General features: G+C 42.2%; 1 protein-coding gene across 7 annotated transcripts in view; it reads left to right on the plus strand.

Annotated features, from left to right (window-relative positions):
• Positions 1 to 15,877, plus strand: part of abca7 (ATP-binding cassette, sub-family A (ABC1), member 7) — a 39,541-nt gene extending 23,664 nt beyond the window's left edge. For all 7 annotated transcript variants that reach the window (XM_061826257.1, XM_061826260.1, XM_061826254.1 and 4 more), the window contains 18 exons: positions 987 to 1,019; positions 1,099 to 1,192; positions 1,284 to 1,358; positions 1,467 to 1,633; positions 1,722 to 1,899; positions 4,090 to 4,205; positions 4,604 to 4,748; positions 4,866 to 4,989; positions 5,208 to 5,376; positions 5,528 to 5,654; positions 5,789 to 5,851; positions 7,881 to 7,987; positions 8,088 to 8,229; positions 8,557 to 8,691; positions 9,235 to 9,338; positions 9,493 to 9,585; positions 9,738 to 9,987; positions 12,082 to 15,877. In XM_061826257.1, coding sequence (XP_061682241.1) covers positions 987 to 1,019; positions 1,099 to 1,192; positions 1,284 to 1,358; positions 1,467 to 1,633; positions 1,722 to 1,899; positions 4,090 to 4,205; positions 4,604 to 4,748; positions 4,866 to 4,989; positions 5,208 to 5,376; positions 5,528 to 5,654; positions 5,789 to 5,851; positions 7,881 to 7,987; positions 8,088 to 8,229; positions 8,557 to 8,691; positions 9,235 to 9,338; positions 9,493 to 9,585; positions 9,738 to 9,987; positions 12,082 to 12,450 — 2,491 coding nt within the window. In that variant the 3' untranslated portion in view covers positions 12,451 to 15,877. The remainder of the gene's footprint in view (positions 1 to 986; positions 1,020 to 1,098; positions 1,193 to 1,283; positions 1,359 to 1,466; positions 1,634 to 1,721; positions 1,900 to 4,089; positions 4,206 to 4,603; positions 4,749 to 4,865; positions 4,990 to 5,207; positions 5,377 to 5,527; positions 5,655 to 5,788; positions 5,852 to 7,880; positions 7,988 to 8,087; positions 8,230 to 8,556; positions 8,692 to 9,234; positions 9,339 to 9,492; positions 9,586 to 9,737; positions 9,988 to 12,081) is intronic.
• Positions 15,878 to 16,810: the final 933 nt, after the last annotated feature.

Raw genomic sequence — 16,810 nt, forward strand, 5'->3', positions numbered from 1 at the left:
GCGCCGAGCCGGGCTGCATTACGGCGTTTTTACACCGTCCACGATGAACAACACCATTGAGCTTGGGCGCTTTACGGCGTTGTCGTAGCACATGGCTGAGTGGGGCATTGTTGGCAGTATTCTTCAGAGCCGACACGCAGCCTTCGCCGAAGCCGCAACTAGCGGACGCAGCGCCTTGACTGGGGTGGGTCATTTTCGGCGCCGAGGTGGCTTATCACGGAGCCGAGCCGGGTTGTGTTATGGCGTTGTCGTCGCATGCGGCTGAGTGCGGCATTGCCGGCAGCGTTGTTCAAGAGCCGCCGCCGTCCGACGCGCACATCGACACATTTAGCACGCCTGTCATACGTACCGGATCTTTTGTTATGTTATGAGAGACGGATTACATGGTCCGCCCCAAACTTATTTTTTTTTTTAGTAGGTGTATACACACCTACCTGTCATTTTGAACCCACAAGGCTCTCGTCCATTGTACCTGTGCAATCCATTTTTTACGACGAACCGGGTCTCTTGCAAACTTATGAAGGGTAAATCCATCCTCCCGAGTGTTCAAGCTATGTCCAGCAATGCAACGAGCCAGCATTTTGGCTTAACATGAAGGAACAACGAGCTACCTTCCCGGAGGTAAAACTGATAGAAACAAAGGAGTCCACTTGAGGGCGGTCCTGCCATGTACGTTACTTCCTGCTTCTTCTCCAAAACAAATCCTTTGAGAGAATTTTCATGGTGGGAGTTACAAAAAGCTGTATACGTCAAAATCATGTTTTGTGGTGAAAAAACGCATGGATCCATGTCAGCTGCCGTTTTTTCATTAATATACAATAACTCATGCATTTCATGACAGTGGCCCTTTAAGTTCAAATATTTTATATTTGGCTATTTTAAGGAATATAGGATTTTTTTTTCACATAGTAGAGCATTTAAAATGAATCCCTGAATCTTGGCCAACACAATGTGACCACAAAAAAAAAAAGTGTTCTCTCTTACAGCATGAAGATTAAGAAGTCCGTGAATGAATTAAGGTAAATTAGGGGAAAATTGATTTTTCAAGGCATGTTCTATTTCAGCCATGTGGGAGTTACTCAAGTCATTGCACTGCAGGTATGGGGGCTTCTCTTTGGGAGGTGTCCGGAAATCATTCAAGGATGTCGACGTTTCAGTCGGGAAGATCAGAACACGTTACTCAATTCCACAGGTATTTTATGCTTTTTTTTTTTTTTTTTTTTTACCCCTTCTGTATGTTGTTCCCAACTCTTGAGCGTTGTAATATTTCTGATTCTTCACAGAATAGTACATTTAATAAATTCTTAAGCAAGCTGCCAGGTTTTCTGGAACGCCTTGATACACCTAACAATGTCAAGGTATCGTTACTTCTTTTTGTCTTGAAAGAATTACCCAATCCACAAGCCAAGGAATATTTCTGACTTCATCATTGCCAAGTATTTTTCTTGCCTTTCTGCTGCATACAGGTGTGGTTCAACAACAAAGGCTGGCACTCTATGGTGTCATTTGTGAATGTGTTGAGCAATGGCTTGCTCAGAGCTGGACTACCACCCGATCCACCAGGACAAAAAAGCATCACTGCCTATAATCACCCACTGAACCTCACCAAGAACCAGCTTAACCAGATGGCTATGTAAGTACTCTACTGGTGATGAATATGGTGATTAAAATGCATTTATGCAATAATAATTTATACTTTTTCTTTTGTCCTTTTTTTTTAGGACATCAAGCTCAGTGGATGTTCTGCTTTCAGTTTGTGTGATCTTTGCCATGTCCTTTGTGCCAGCCAGCTTTGTGCTTTTCCTGATTGAAGAAAGAGCCAGTAAAGCCAAACACCTCCAGTTTGTCAGCGGCGTCCAACCAGTTGTCTACTGGGTGGCAAACTTTTGCTGGGACATGGTGGGTACATAAAAAGACTAAATGACAACTAAATGGATAATTGTATTTGGGCACACCGGTTGAATCAATTGAGGTCATCCGACCTCATGGTTCCCAAAGTATCTTCATTCATTTTCTTCTGCTTAGCTGAGGTCGGGTCACGGGGGCAGTAGCTTTAGCAAGGTGGTCCAGACTTCCTTCTCCCGAGCAATTTCATCCAGCTCTTCACTGAAGGTGGGGTGTGGGGCTAATCCCGAGGTGTTCCCAGGCCAGCCAGGAGACATCATCTCTCCAGCGTGTCCTGGGTCAACCCCGGGTTCTTCTCCTAGTTGGACATGCCTGGAACACCTCGCCAGGGAGGCGTCAATAAATATTTATTTTAGCTGCTATATATTTGTGGTGCCACGTTGGCTTCACAGTTCTGAGGTGCCGGGTTCAATCCAAACCCGCCTGTGTGGAGTTTGCATCTTCTCCCCGTCCCTGCGTGGGTTTCCTCTGGGCACTCTGGTTTCCTCCCACATTCCAAAAACATGCAACATTAATTGGACACTCTAAATTGCCCCTAGGTGTGATTGCGAGTGCGGCTGTTTGTCTCGATGTGCCCTGCGACTGGCTGGAAACCAGTTCAGGGTGGACCCCGCCTCCTGCCCATTGACAACTGGGATAGAGTCCAGCACTCCCCGCGACCCTCGTAAGGATCAGCAGTGAAGAAAATGCATGGATGGATATATTTGTTGTGTAAGATTTTATTTATTGTTCTACATTACAATACCAATGTTGAATAAGATGTACTTGCACAATAGATTCATCTTCTACTCCGGTTATCCTCACATGGTCGTGGGTGTTCTGGAGCCTATACCAGCTCTCTTGGGGGGAAAGGCGAAGTACACTCTGAACTGGTCGCAGGGCACAGATAATCATTCACACTCGCATTCATACATACAGGGGGATTTTAGAGTCTTCGCTTAACCTACCCTGCATGTTTTTGGGTTGTGGGAGTGAACTGGAGTACCCATAGTAAAGCCCCTCATGGACGGGGCAAAAAAATGCAAATTCAACATAAGCGAGGTCAAGATTTAAGCCCCGGTCCTTGGAATTGGGAGGCGGATGTGCTAACCAGTCATCCACCATGCCAAACTGAGCTTGAATTATTATGCTCTAATATGAATAGGCGACATGGTGGCTCAGCTGGAAAGCGTTGGCCTCACAGTCCCGAGGTCTCTGGTTCAATCCCGGACCCGCCTGTGGAGTTTGCATGTTCTCCCTGTGCCTGTGTGGGTTTTCTCCGGGGACTCCGGTTTCCTCCCACATCCCAAAAACATGCAATATTAATTAAGCGCTCTAAATTGCCCATCGGTGTGATTGTGAGTGTGGCTGTTTGTCTCGGATGTGCCCTGCGATTGGCTGGCAACCGGTTCCGTGTGTACCCTGCCTCCTGCCGGTTGACAGCTGGGAAAGGCTCCAGCACTTCCTGCGACATTTGTGAGGAGAAGCGACTAAGAAAATGGATTATTACTATATCAGTGGCATAAAATAAATAACAATGACACTTGTCATGATCATTTTTGAAAAAATAGATACTCCTAAAAAAGTAAGCACACAACACACTGAGATAGAAGCAAAGAAAATGAAAGTATAAGATTACTTGGTGGATTCTGTGATGGCAAAATATAGGGGCTCATTGATCTGCGGCTGACACTTATTGTTTTCATACGTGCATCCTGGGACTCACGTAGTTTCAAGTGTAAAATGATCTATGAACCTAACATGCATGATTGTGTATTGTGGGAGGAGTACCTGAAAAGCCACGAGAGAAAGAATGGGGTGAAATGAAAACTCACAGGAAGGCCTGCCCCTGGATTAAAAAAGTAGAAAACATAAAAAGACAAAATTAGAACAAGACACACTTTACCTGAAGTACATGATTCAACCTTGTAAATAATGAGTTAAAATTTGGGCAACAGAGGCTGTAATATCGAATTTTATAATTTGATCATCTTGATGAAAACAGTATTATTGGTACCTTTACAAAAGTGGAACTGGGAAATGACAAAATAAGACAAAAATCCACCCCCTTGGGAAGTTTAATTACAGATTCACGAACGCAGCTAAAAAGTTTGTATTTTCAAATGAAACAAGGTCGACACGAATGGGTTTTATCGAGCCCGGAGGGTTAATCCTATTTTTGTTTCTATTTTGCCTTTGCCTCAGTTGAACTACACAGTCCCGGCCTTCATCGTGGTGCTCATCTTCATCAGTTTCCAGCAGGACGCATACGTCTCAAAGACCAACCTGCCGGTTCTCATCATGCTTCTCCTCTTTTATGGGTATGTTTAGGCGTTAGGAGTTTGCTCACATTTTTCCTTTTATCCTCCTAAAGTCATCCAAACTCAGCACACGTTAGTGTGACTCATGTCAGCGCTGGGATATTTTCCAGTATGTTTAATACAAAATATTCTGAGTTGTATTTATTTTATATTTCAAGGGAGATAACTTCACATGGCCTCATCTTGATCCTCATAAATTATCTTATTCTTTTGTTTACAATTATGAATACAAAGCCTGTATTACAAACAAAGAGATGGGTTTTGTTTGTATGTAGCACAGGCTGTTTTTGCCCTAACTGCATTATAATGTATACACACACACACAATATAGATATATACATACACACACAACGCTGTCTTGTCAGTATGTGTGTCCTCCATTGTTAATTTCACTTCAGGTGGTCCATCACCCCCCTGATGTACCCAGCATCCTTTGTGTTCACCCTTCCCAGCACAGCCTACATTGTTTTGACCTCTGTCAACCTCTTCATTGGGATTAATGGCAGTATTGCAACATTTGTTTTGGAATTGTTTGACGATGAGGTAAAATCATCCATCTATATTTATTATCAGGCAGTTGTGTCTAGGACTCCACATATTACATTTCCAATTTTTAAATCTTGCTTGTTTGAATTTCTGGACGTTTTTGTGCATTTACAGCATTTGCAAGCTGTGAACGGGGTACTGAAGAAGGTGTTACTCGTTTTCCCTCATTACTGCTTAGGACGAGGACTCATGGATATGGCTAAAAGCCAAGCCATAGCAGACACCTTTGAGAGACTAGGTATGATTATAGTGAAAAGTTAACATACAAACTAGCCCACAAAAAATTCTGTACATTCATACGGTTCACCTGAATGAACTAAATGCAATACAATGCTGAAACTGAGCGCTGAATTGTATTAACGCTAGTGTACAGTTAACATGGACATTTTCTTTCAGCTGTGGCTGATCCATGTAAGTAGTCCCAGAATGTTCATGATCTAGTTGTTCCTTCTTCAGGCGCCAAGCAGACCGTGGACCCATTCCAGTGGGACGTAGTTGGGAAGAATCTCTTCGCTATGGCACTTGAGGGTGTTCTCTTCTTTATTTTCACCTTAATGCTGCAGTACAAGTTCTTCATTGGTCACAGAAGTTTCCAAAACTCCTATTTTGGTCTGTTATGTGTCAGGTATGCTCACTTTTTGGAGACAATTGCCTCTGCTGTGTTGAATAATTTGGAATTTATAAATATTATTCAATTCCTACTCAACTGTGTGTGCATAAAATGTAAAATTAAAAATGTCCCATCGTATAGAACAGTTGTTCTTTTGTGTGTTCAGGCCACGGACGTTTGTTTCTGAGAGTCTTCCTCTTGGCCCAGAAGATGAGGACGTGGCCAGGGAAAGAAAGCGGGTCAAAAGTGGCAAAACTAATTCTGACATCCTCACCATGACTAACCTGACCAAAGTGCGTATTTTGTTTATGATTTTATAATAGCATCAGACTAAAATGGGCAAAAAAAACCCTCAAACATTTACTGCATTGGGCTCAACACATTACATTCAATGCATTAAATCGTGTTGTTGGTGTGCATCTTTTAGATTTACAAAGCTGGTACAAAACCAGCAGTCAATCAACTCTGCCTGGGGATTCCTCGTGGTGAGGTGAGAGCGATAAGCCTTTTTACTGCAACCAGTCACAAAATTAGGACCCCTTGCATAAGCATATTAACTCTTACCAGTAGAGCTAAGATAATAAATATGATCGACAGTGTCAAAGGTATTAAAGTATTTTTGTAGCTGTAGTTAGTTGTCATGTATATGCACTGTATCCTACTGAGAGCTGTCCATGGTTATAGAGCTCGTGCACCTACGTCATCAAATTACGGCCGTCACTGGCCGGAAGTGCTAGTCAAACAAACCATTGTTCAATGCTAACTCAGTCAGTTGCCGACAACACTTAGAGTTTTGTCCGATTCCGTTAACCATTTAGAAGGTGATAATAAACAAAGGTAGGTGGAAAAATGAGACTTTCCATAGAGAACCCATATTTAATGGCGAAGTCAATGTTTTCGTCGATGAGAAATTGGACTATTAACCAGCTTCCGCTTGTCTTGGACAACTGGATCTAAACATCTGGTGAATAAGTCGTCGACATTTATACACGAGAGTTTGACAGCGTATAAAAGTCTGGACGCATACAAAGACTTCGTTGCTGGATCTGTTCTCAATCGAGAATAAATCCCACTTAGTGATAGATCCACTCAGATTTTTTTCAATGCAAATACCAATATTTAAATAAATGACCCCTGGTTTTACACAAACTTGCATTCATTAACTATGATTGGGGGTGGGGGACAAGTCAGCGCCTCGTACACGGAAGCATGTGTTGGCGGCCACACTTCGGTAAACGTCTCCGTGACAGACTTTTTTTTTTTTTTTTTAATATGCATTGTTCTCAAATGAGTCCAGTGCGTATTTAAAAAAAGAAAATAAACTGCTGAGATAGGCTTCAGCCCCCGTACATGGAAGCGTGTTGCAAACACACGAACTTCGGTAAACCTCTGCGTGACTGATGGTTTGTTTTCTTTTTTTTTTAATAAGTCTGCCGAAGATTAAGATGTGGCTACAACACGCTTCATGTATGTTGGAAACGACACCGTCTTTTTTTTTTTTTTTTCAATGCGCATTGTTCTCAAATGAGCCAACTTGGCATTATAAATACTTCGTAGGAATTTGAGATTGAGAAGAATAATTCCTACCTGAAATGAAGCGATTGCTACACAGTCGTGTGTATTTGGTTGTGGACCAGCCATCACGTTTAACCCATTGATCTGCAGGGTGGCAATTTTTGCCTTATTGAGATGAAAGTCTTCTAATAGGCCACAATCAACACTTCTTTTTTGTTTATGGTTAAGTTATATGATAACTTGAGGCAGCCATGCTGGGTCAGGAAGAAACAGAAATAACTGTGCTAACTTTGACCGTTTGCCTTATTGAGATAAAAGTCTTCTAACAGGCCACAATCAACACTTTTTTTTCGTTTATGGTTAAGTTATATGATAACTTGAGGCAGCCATGTTGGGTCAGTAAGGAACGGGAAATAACTCTGTGCTAACTTTGATCGATGAGTTATTCTCTCCTGATACCAAATTATGGCTTCAGATTAAAACACTTAAATATTTGGATATACTTAAGGATATAATATAAAGCGTGAAAATCGTGATGTCCCCAAATTGGGATGCTGCCCACGAATGGGTTAATTACCGAAATCCATCAATCTTTTCTGTTTTTTTCAGCTGGTATTCCATAGAATGATCTCTGTGAATATCTGTCTTGTGTGTTGTGACAACCAACAGCAAAACAGGTCTCGGGTATTGTAAATATTCTCTTCCGGTTCAGTGTCTCTCACAATGTGTCGAGCAGCTCTGTTTGACCGGCAATATGGTGCTGTGAAAATGGTGACGTCACATGCACGAGCTCTATTGACTTTCTCTTATTCAGCTCTTATATTGGACTTGATGTGATTGTTCTGTACTGATCATAATGTTGAAGTGGATCTGAATACAGTGTACTATATTATCTTAACTTTTTCATTTGAGATACAATATGCACATTTTTTTTTTTATGTTGTGAGAAATGAATGGTCTGTATTACTTTGAAGGGATGAATAATTAATGTGCATACATTCCAGTGCTTTGGCCTGCTCGGCGTCAATGGTGCAGGGAAGACTACAACATTTCGTATGCTGACAGGGGACACGTCCATCACCTTTGGAGAGGCTTTCCTCAACAACCATAGGTTCACATTTTCTTCATCATCATCTTTTGCAATGGCTGCTTCGCCACTGACATCCATTCAATTACACGTGACGTCACACGTACATTCCTGCGTTTCATAGTGTTCTGAGAGAACTGGATAGGGTTCACCAGCTGATGGGATACTGCCCACAGTTTGATGCCATCTGCAACCTACTGACTGCCATCGAACATCTGGAGCTCTATGCCCGTCTACGGGGTGTCCCTGAGGAATCTGTCTCCAAGGTACCAATAATAACATTTCCCTTATAGTATTCTAGCGTGTATTGGCTTGGATAAAAATGTAATGGTAATTAGGAACAAAGAACAAGTTGAAAATGTTGTCTCAGTCCCTTCTGGTTTAACGGGATTTGAAATGTGTGTGTGTGTGTGTGTGTGTATACCTTTTTGTTTTTTTTAAGCTATTTGACAATAATGGGAATTTCTGCCATAAATAAAATGTCTCATGTTTAGCCAAAAAAGTTATGTCACCTGTAAATTAAGTTTCACCGTAACCTTCACGAGGCCACTCAACAACATGTGACACAATTGTACATTTTGCGTTGTCACAAGGTGGCTCGGTGGGGTGTGAAGAAAATGGGGTTGAGCCAGTATGCCAAGCAAGAGTCTGGGGGCTACAGTGGGGGCAACAAGAGGAAGCTCTCCACTGCTATCGCCCTCATTGGCGCACCGCCTGTTATATTTCTGGTGAGGATTGAACTTGTTCACCAACATGGAACTAAGGAAGACATGTTAGCAAAATATAGCAAAAAAATCTGAAAATGTTTTTCTTGTATTTGATACAAGTGTATAAGTTGGTCATCAAGAGGCAGAAACTGAAGGGGGGGGGGAATTCATATTGTTTTCTAATGTTGGAAAAAAAATATTTTCTTCATGTAGTCAGATAGCTGGGAGGGATGCAAAGTCATCACTGTCCTTTCACCAATGTTGCTGTCATACTGTGTTGTGTGTTTTTGTTTGCACATTTTGGATAAGAGTAAAAAAGCAATCAAGTTGCTCGTGTTTTTTAGATTGTAGGGTGAAAGCAGCAGCTGGCTGTTAGTCTTGAAAGAATTGGTGGAAACAATGTAAAATTAAATGTCAGTATTTTAAGGGCAGTAGCTTCTCAGCAACATATAGAGGAAAAAAAACAAAGAACTATTAACTGAACTAGTTGATTTTTGGAACAGTGAGTAGTTTGAGTAGAAAATGAACCTTTCCAACACCGTATATGTCCATCTTTGCTGTCAGGATGAGCCCACCACTGGCATGGACCCAAAGGCCAAAAGGTTCCTGTGGAACTGCATCCTCTGCTTCACCAGAGAGGGAAGAGCTGTTGTTCTGACTTCACACAGGTAGAAGCAAATATTAATTTATCCATCATAAACGTCATCACACCAGCACTGATAGTAATTTTATTGTACATCCTTAGTGTACAGTAAGTATGTAAAAACTGTTTGTGAGCGCAACAGAAATGCGATTGCTTTTATGTTTGACTTGTTTGATCAGTATGGAGGAATGTGAGGCTCTCTGCAACAGAATGGCCATCATGGTCAATGGCAGTTTCCAGTGTCTTGGCTCCGTGCAGCACTTGAAGAACAGGTAATAAAAATCACTTTGGCAAATAAAGGGAATCTAGCTCATTTGTGTAACGGCTTTAGCTGAAATGCCAACATGGCTTCGCATAGTTGATATAAATCAGTGCCAATTTGCTGCAGAAAAGGCAATAAATAACCATGTTGTTATTGAAACAGATTTGGTGACGGCTACACCATCATCATTCGTCTGAGCGATAGTGAATCCAATTCGGACACGTGCCCTGTCACCAACTACATGAAGACGAGCTTCCCCATGATTGAGCTGAAGGAGCAGCACCAGAACGTGCGGCACTACCAGCTTCCAGCGCATGCCTGCTGCCTGTCTCGCGTGTTTGATGTGCTGGCCACCATGCATGAGGAGCTGGGCATCACTGACTCCTCTGTTTCACAGACCACCCTGGATCAGGTGAGGACAATTAGCCCAAAATTTGGTGCACGGACTAAATATGTGCTATGATCAAAGCAGAGGTAATCAGTGTTGAGATTTTAGCAAGAAAGGAATCATGTTAGGCATTTTATTTAGATGCAGATTCATACAAAGATGGGATATGTGCTAAAATGGATTAAAAAAAAAATGTCAGTGTGTTGATCATGATTATACTGGACAAGGATTTAGTAGCTGCTCTTCTTCAATCATTAGCTTCCATATTAACGTGTATGTGCAAAAGATAACATCTGAAAAGTACAGACAAGGTCAGAAGGAGCTACATTGTGATTTTGTAGACCTAGAGAGAGCCGGTAACAGGGTACCGAGAGAGGAGCTGTGGTACTGCATGCGCAAGTCTGGTGTGGTGGAGAAATATGTTAGAATAGTACAGGACGTGTATTAGGGCAACAGAACAATGGTGAGGTGTGCCTTAGGTGTGACAGGAATTTAAGGTGGAGGTGGGACTGCATCAGGGATCAGCTCTGAGCCCCTTCCTGTTTGCAGTGGTAATGGATAGGCTGACAGGCGAGGTTAGACTGGAATCTCCTTGGACCATGATCTCCGCAGATGATATTGTGATCTGCAGTTAAAACAGGGAGCAGGCGGAGGAACAATTAGAAAAAAGGAGGCACGCACTGGAAAGGAGAGGAACGAAGATTAGCCGAAGTAAAACAGAATATATGTGCATGAATGAGAGGGGTGGAGGCGGAGAAGTGAAGCTCCAGGGAGAAGAGATAGCGAGGGTGGACGACTTCAAATATTTAGGGTCAACAATCCAGAGCAATGGTGAGTGTGGTAAGTAAGTGAAGAAACGGGTCCAAGCAGGTTGGAACAGCTGGCGAAAGGTGTCTGGTGTGTTATGTGACAGACGAGTCTCTGCTCGGATGAAGGGAGAAGTTTATAAAACAGTGGTGAGGCCGGCCATGATGTTCGGATTAGAGACGGTGGCACTGAAGAAACAACAGGAAGCAGAACTGGAGGTGGCAGAAATGAAGATGCTGAGGTTCTCGCTCGGAGTGACCAGGTTGGATAGGATTAGAAATGAGCTCATAAGAGGCACAGCCAAAGTTGGATGTTTTGGAGACAAGGTGAGAGAGAGCAGACTTCAATGGTTTGGACATGTTAACAGTTGAGAGAGTGAGTATATTGGTAGAAGGGTGCTGAGCATGGAACTGCCAGGCAAAAGAGTGAGAGGAAGATCAAAGAAAAGGTTGATGGATGTGAGGGAAGACATGAGGGCAGTGGGTGGGAAGAAGATGCACGAAATAGGCTTGGATGGAAAAAGATGACACGCTGTGGTGACCCCTAACAGGACAAGCCGAAAGGAAAAGAAGGGTTGCCAAGATTAGTTGACTAGTCACGACTATATTGCCAATCAAAATAGTTGACAATAGTCAATGTCACTGTTTTTCTCAAGCTTTGTTTAATCCAAAAAAGTCTGAATCTGTGCTGTTCATCTATTGTCTACGCTGTGGTCGTTATGCACATGCTCACTATTGGTAATCCAGGTTTTTGTATTCATTTATTTAACACATGGACTTTTTTGTTGTACGGATTCCCCTGTGATGTACCTGGAATTTCTATTTTTGGGGACGTACAATTAAAAATGAAAGAGTTTATACACCTACCCGTCAAACAAATTTCCCTAATTCGGCGTCACTTCTGAATACTCACAGCTGCCAGAAGTCCCGTTGTCTTCAAACAAGGGATACGTTGTTTTTCTCCCCAGATGTGGAAATACCACCATAGTTTCAGCAAAGCTGCTGCAATCCAAGATCGCATCTATACGTGTGCTGTAAACAATTGACACCTTGTCAGTCACGCTTTCGGTCTCTGATTGGTTGGTTTTGCACAGTCGTCTTGGTTTCTTTGTAGCAGTACAAGATTGGGGCAGAGAGCTGATTTTTTTTTTTTTTTTTTTTTTTCAAAAATCATTTCATCATGTACTACTGTCATGTTATACTAACGGGTTTAAAAGTTACTACCGTTCAACTTTTAACAGTCAACCTCGATGCTGAAACCCTTCCTCTGAAATATAAATGAACCACAACAAACATATTCTCCATTGCCCAGGTCTTTGTCAACTTTGCTAAGGACCAGACCGACGGTGATGTTAAGTTTGCTCAGGGACAGACTGATAATAAACAGCTCAAAGACATGACCCCTACTAATGGGACTGGACAATCCAAGCGTGGAGGCATCCCACGTAAGGCAGCAGTCCGGCAGCAGCAAAGGACCACCTCCTCTTCTGGCACAAGAAGGAAGAGAGAAATGAAAAGGTCCAACTCTGTGACGGAGGACAAACGTCCAAAAAGCAGGGACAACAACACCTTGAGTGGTCGTGGTGGCACCGAGGCAGAGCTGCGTCAATCCAAAAGGAACAGAAAAGATCCTTCTTCTCTTTTTATGGTTGACACCAACACAGACGACACGGCGATGTGACAAAGTAGCAAGGATAAGCATGCTGGTTGGCTTCTATACAGACGTTAACCTATTTTCACCCTGGAAATGTCGTTGATGGCCTATATCCACAAAACGTGAAAGTGAAAAGGTTCAAGTAAGACACTGTTTGGTGCCTTGTTTACGCACTCTTCACCTTTGCCTTTTCACTCAGGTTCAAAAACCCCCTCCTTCCTCTTGGGATTTCAAATGAAAATATGAGAATTAATCAAACACTGTTTTTCTGTACAAAGTGACAAACTACATTTATTCAAAAACACTACAATCATGTCACATAGAAGCTTATGGCAAGAATTTCATTTTAGAGGCGGTAACGTTCTTCAATACCTCCAAGCACGAACAACAATCCTCAAAAGATTCTTCACACTTGTGAATACTTCAGAACAACCCATTTTTGTTCAGAAAGTTGTGGAGCTACTCTCACAAAACAAAATTAATTTCGTAAGTTTACAAAATAATCTTCATTTGCAAAATGGGGAAAAGACCTCTCAGTGTTTTGACAATGAATACTGGGGGACATTCACCACGTATACATTGTCAATGACAAAAATTGTAATTTACAGCTAATCCAGTTTAAAATGGGGCTGCTCTATGTCACTGGGGACCAGGGAAGTGCCCGCTTGCCCGATTTGGAGGGCCTTGTCTTGATCTCCATGTGGGGGGCTGAGGGCAATGCTTAGCTGTGGGGTGGGTAGGGACGAACCCCCCCCCCCCCCTTCTCTGTGGCCTTCCTACTGGTTGGGCTATACTGGGCCTGCGGGAGTCTAGCCTTTTACATCAGTGGTCCCCAACCTTTTTATCACAGCGGACCGGTCAGTGCTTGACAATTTTTACCACGGGGGGGTGTTACGTACTTTGTTTGTATCAAAAATTGTTTAATTTGAATATCAAATACAAAACACAATAATGAAGAATAAAATGAGAATATAATAATGAAATCAATAAACGTAAAAAATACACACAGAAAAATAAAGAACAAGAGCCAGCCATTCTAAATTTCTTATCTAAATATACCTACAAAACAGTTCAACTTTTTTTTTTATTATTAAACACTCCATGACAGCAGAAAAGATTTGTCAGTTTGAAACATTTCCCTCTGTTGGCGACCACAGCCCTAGCACTCTCTTAACTGGTCGCTAGAGTAACGTTTAAACAAGCCTTCAAAATAAGATACGAAAATATAAAATAAAACCACGAAAATGAATTTAAAGTGCATGAAACTTTTAACTCACTATATAACGTAAATCAATGGGAGGCCTCAGCTCGTTTCTCTGCAATGAGATGGTATATCCACTCTCATATGTTGTTTTGTTTTGGTTGCTGCCACTCCAGAAAACCCCGGTTCACAGATGTCGGAAATTAGAGAAATCTTCGCGGCTCTCGTAATTTAAACACTCTTGTGAGAGATTTCCCTCTGGATACCCATCTTATTTCCGCATCTGCGGCCATCTCTTCACAAAGCTCCTCAAAAAAGCCCGAGTTAAAGGAGTGTTATGATGTGGTTAATAACTTTCTTTTTCTTGGAAGTTGTAGGCTCTTCTTCGATCCTTTCACTGGGCCGTTTCCCCATCGAAAAGAAATTTTCCAAAATTTTTTTTTTTTTTCTACCTTGTGGGGGTAAATTTGGCGCTCAAGTGACTGAGATGTAACCCTGAGAATCCGGTAATTTTTCAAAATGAAAGATTTTTCAGACTTGGATAATGAATACAACGGAAATAATTATTACTTTGGCGGCACTACCAATTGATCCGCAGCCCTGTGGTTGGGGACCACTGTTCCATCACACACCCGGCACATTTGTATTCTTATCACTGTACATATTTCGGACATTGGATACGTTCACATCTCATTCGGGGGTCCTCTGGGGGACTGGCACGGGCATGATAGGGAGGACGCTGGGCTGTGTCGTGGCAGATTGGTGCTGGTCTCCAGTGTGGTCATCCCTCTCTTCTCTACCACAGATATTTCCACATCGTTTGGAGAGCTAGTCGTGGACGGTTCCGGGTCATTTCGTGCCCTGTGATCATCTCGCCCAGTCTCCCTAATTTTAATGCACGACAATCCCACCACACGATCACGGCACAGGGATAATGGTTGCCAGTCAGGACCTGTTAACCAAAGTAATAGGGTGGGTGCTGGGTCTTTACATTTCTCTTGGCTTGACCCCTACCCTTCCTCAGGGTGCCAGCTCAGCAACTCCATATACCAGTTGACATACATGTAATATGATGATCATTCACAAATAAGTTCCACGGAGACAGTATTGACTTGAATTGTTTATGATGGGAAAATTAACACCTATAAATCATCCCTCCATACCACTCATCAGTCGCACTGCCTTCCTTGTTTCCAACATCCTGTCCTGTCCTCTTTCATCTTGTTCTGGTTAGTTGTTGCATGTCATCATCTGTACCCCAGATCTACGAACATGATTTGTAAGTAACTTTTAACGTTACTTGTGGTCAAATAACGAGAGTGTCTTAACGGTTGTCGGCACCCTGAGTCCCCTTGCCCACTGTCCCTTAAAACCATTTTCTATCTGGCTGCATTTTCAATAAACCTCAGAATAATTCAAGAATATGTAAACTGTTCCAGCACAAAAAACGTACTGATCCAAAACTATGTGTGACCATGCAGCTGAACAGGATGGGTTGAAAAAAAAAATAAAATTAAGGGACGATTTGATGCATCCTAAAATGTTGAGTGAAGAACGCAAAGACATTGTTTGCACTCTATTTTCTTTGAAAATCAGGGAAAACTCAAATGATGCTGTTCTTTTGTAGGCACTTTTATCTTGTTCATGTTTTATTTTACTGCTTGAAAACCTTTTCTGTGGGAGATCTTTATATTAATCAGATATTTGTGTTTAAGATAAGGACTGAGAAAATGTATCTTATTAAAGTCATTATTGAGTCACACTATATCCATGTGGCTCAACATAATAGAAGATTTAAGGATTTTCTTTTGGGGTTGGGGGGCATATGGAAGTCTGATGCAACACCAAAGACTATTAGTCGTTAGTGTTTGTCACAAATAATCGACATGCCATCTGTTTTTAAATGATTTGCACTTTGACGTTAGGCTGGATGTTGCACAGTAGTTACACGCATGTTGTAGATAGAACATTGAATCCAAATTGATATTGGATGATGGTATTTCAAAGCCACAATTACACACACACACACACACACACACACACACATGAACCTAACCTTGTTGCTCAGATGAAAGGTTTTACTATTGAATGTACTTCTAAGATGTTACACTTGAAACCGAATGTTTTTCTCACACTTCGTGTGATTGTCACTGCTGTATATTCTAAATGGCTGAGATGACATATTCTGTATGCCTGATGTAAATGCTTTTATTGACATGTGTTTTTAAGTATATTAAAAATGGGGTTAATTCACTTGAGTAAAGTTGAATTATTGAATGTTTTCTCGTGAGAATTCAGGACTTTGTTATATCCACTGCAATGTGTAAAAAAAAAAAAAAAAAAAAAAAAAAAAAAAAAAAAATAATGACGTTACCACAATATGTAGCACACACACACTATTGTGAAATGGGTTAAGAGAAGACTCAATACGCAACGCAATATCCACCCATCCATCTTCTTAGCTGCTTATCCTCAAAAGGGTCACGGGAGTGCTGGAGCCTATCGCACCTGTTAATGGGTTGGAGGCGAGGTACACCCTGAACTGGTTGCCAGCAAATTGCAGGGCACATTCAGACAAACAGCGGCACTCACAATCACACCTCGGGGCAATTTAGATTGTCCACTTAATGTTGCATGTTTTTGGGAAGTGGGAGGAAACCGGAGTACCCAGAGAAAACCCACGCAGGCACGGGGAGAACATGCAAACTCCTCACAGGCCGGTCTGGGATCGAACCCGGGAGCTCAGAACTGTGAGGCCAGCGCTTTTCCAGTTGAACCACCGAGCTGCCCGCAAAGCAATAATTATAACAGTTATAAATTATAACTGCAAAGGCGGGGGTGGGGGTCATTAAACCCGATGGATTGAGAATTAGATGTCACTTAAAATGATAATCCAGGCCATTGTGGGACTCCTGGTTCAAGATGGCGACCACTGTACGTCGCTCCAATGCACTCGAGAACTCCATCTAGCCATCTTCTACCACTTATCTTAGGTTGGGTCATGGGGGCAGCATCTTTAGCAGGGATGTCCAGACTTTTTTCTCCCCAGCCACTTCATCCATCTCTTCTGGGGGGATCCCTGGGCGTTCCTATCTAGGCCACCTTAAAGACGTAGTCTTTCCAGCGTGTCCTGGGTCGTCCATGGGTCTCCTTCCGGTGAGATGGTCCGGAACACTTCACCAGAGA

The sequence above is a fragment of the Syngnathoides biaculeatus genome, chromosome 7 (assembly GCF_019802595.1).
Source record: "Syngnathoides biaculeatus isolate LvHL_M chromosome 7, ASM1980259v1, whole genome shotgun sequence".
Classification (NCBI taxonomy): Eukaryota; Metazoa; Chordata; class Actinopteri; order Syngnathiformes; family Syngnathidae; genus Syngnathoides; species Syngnathoides biaculeatus.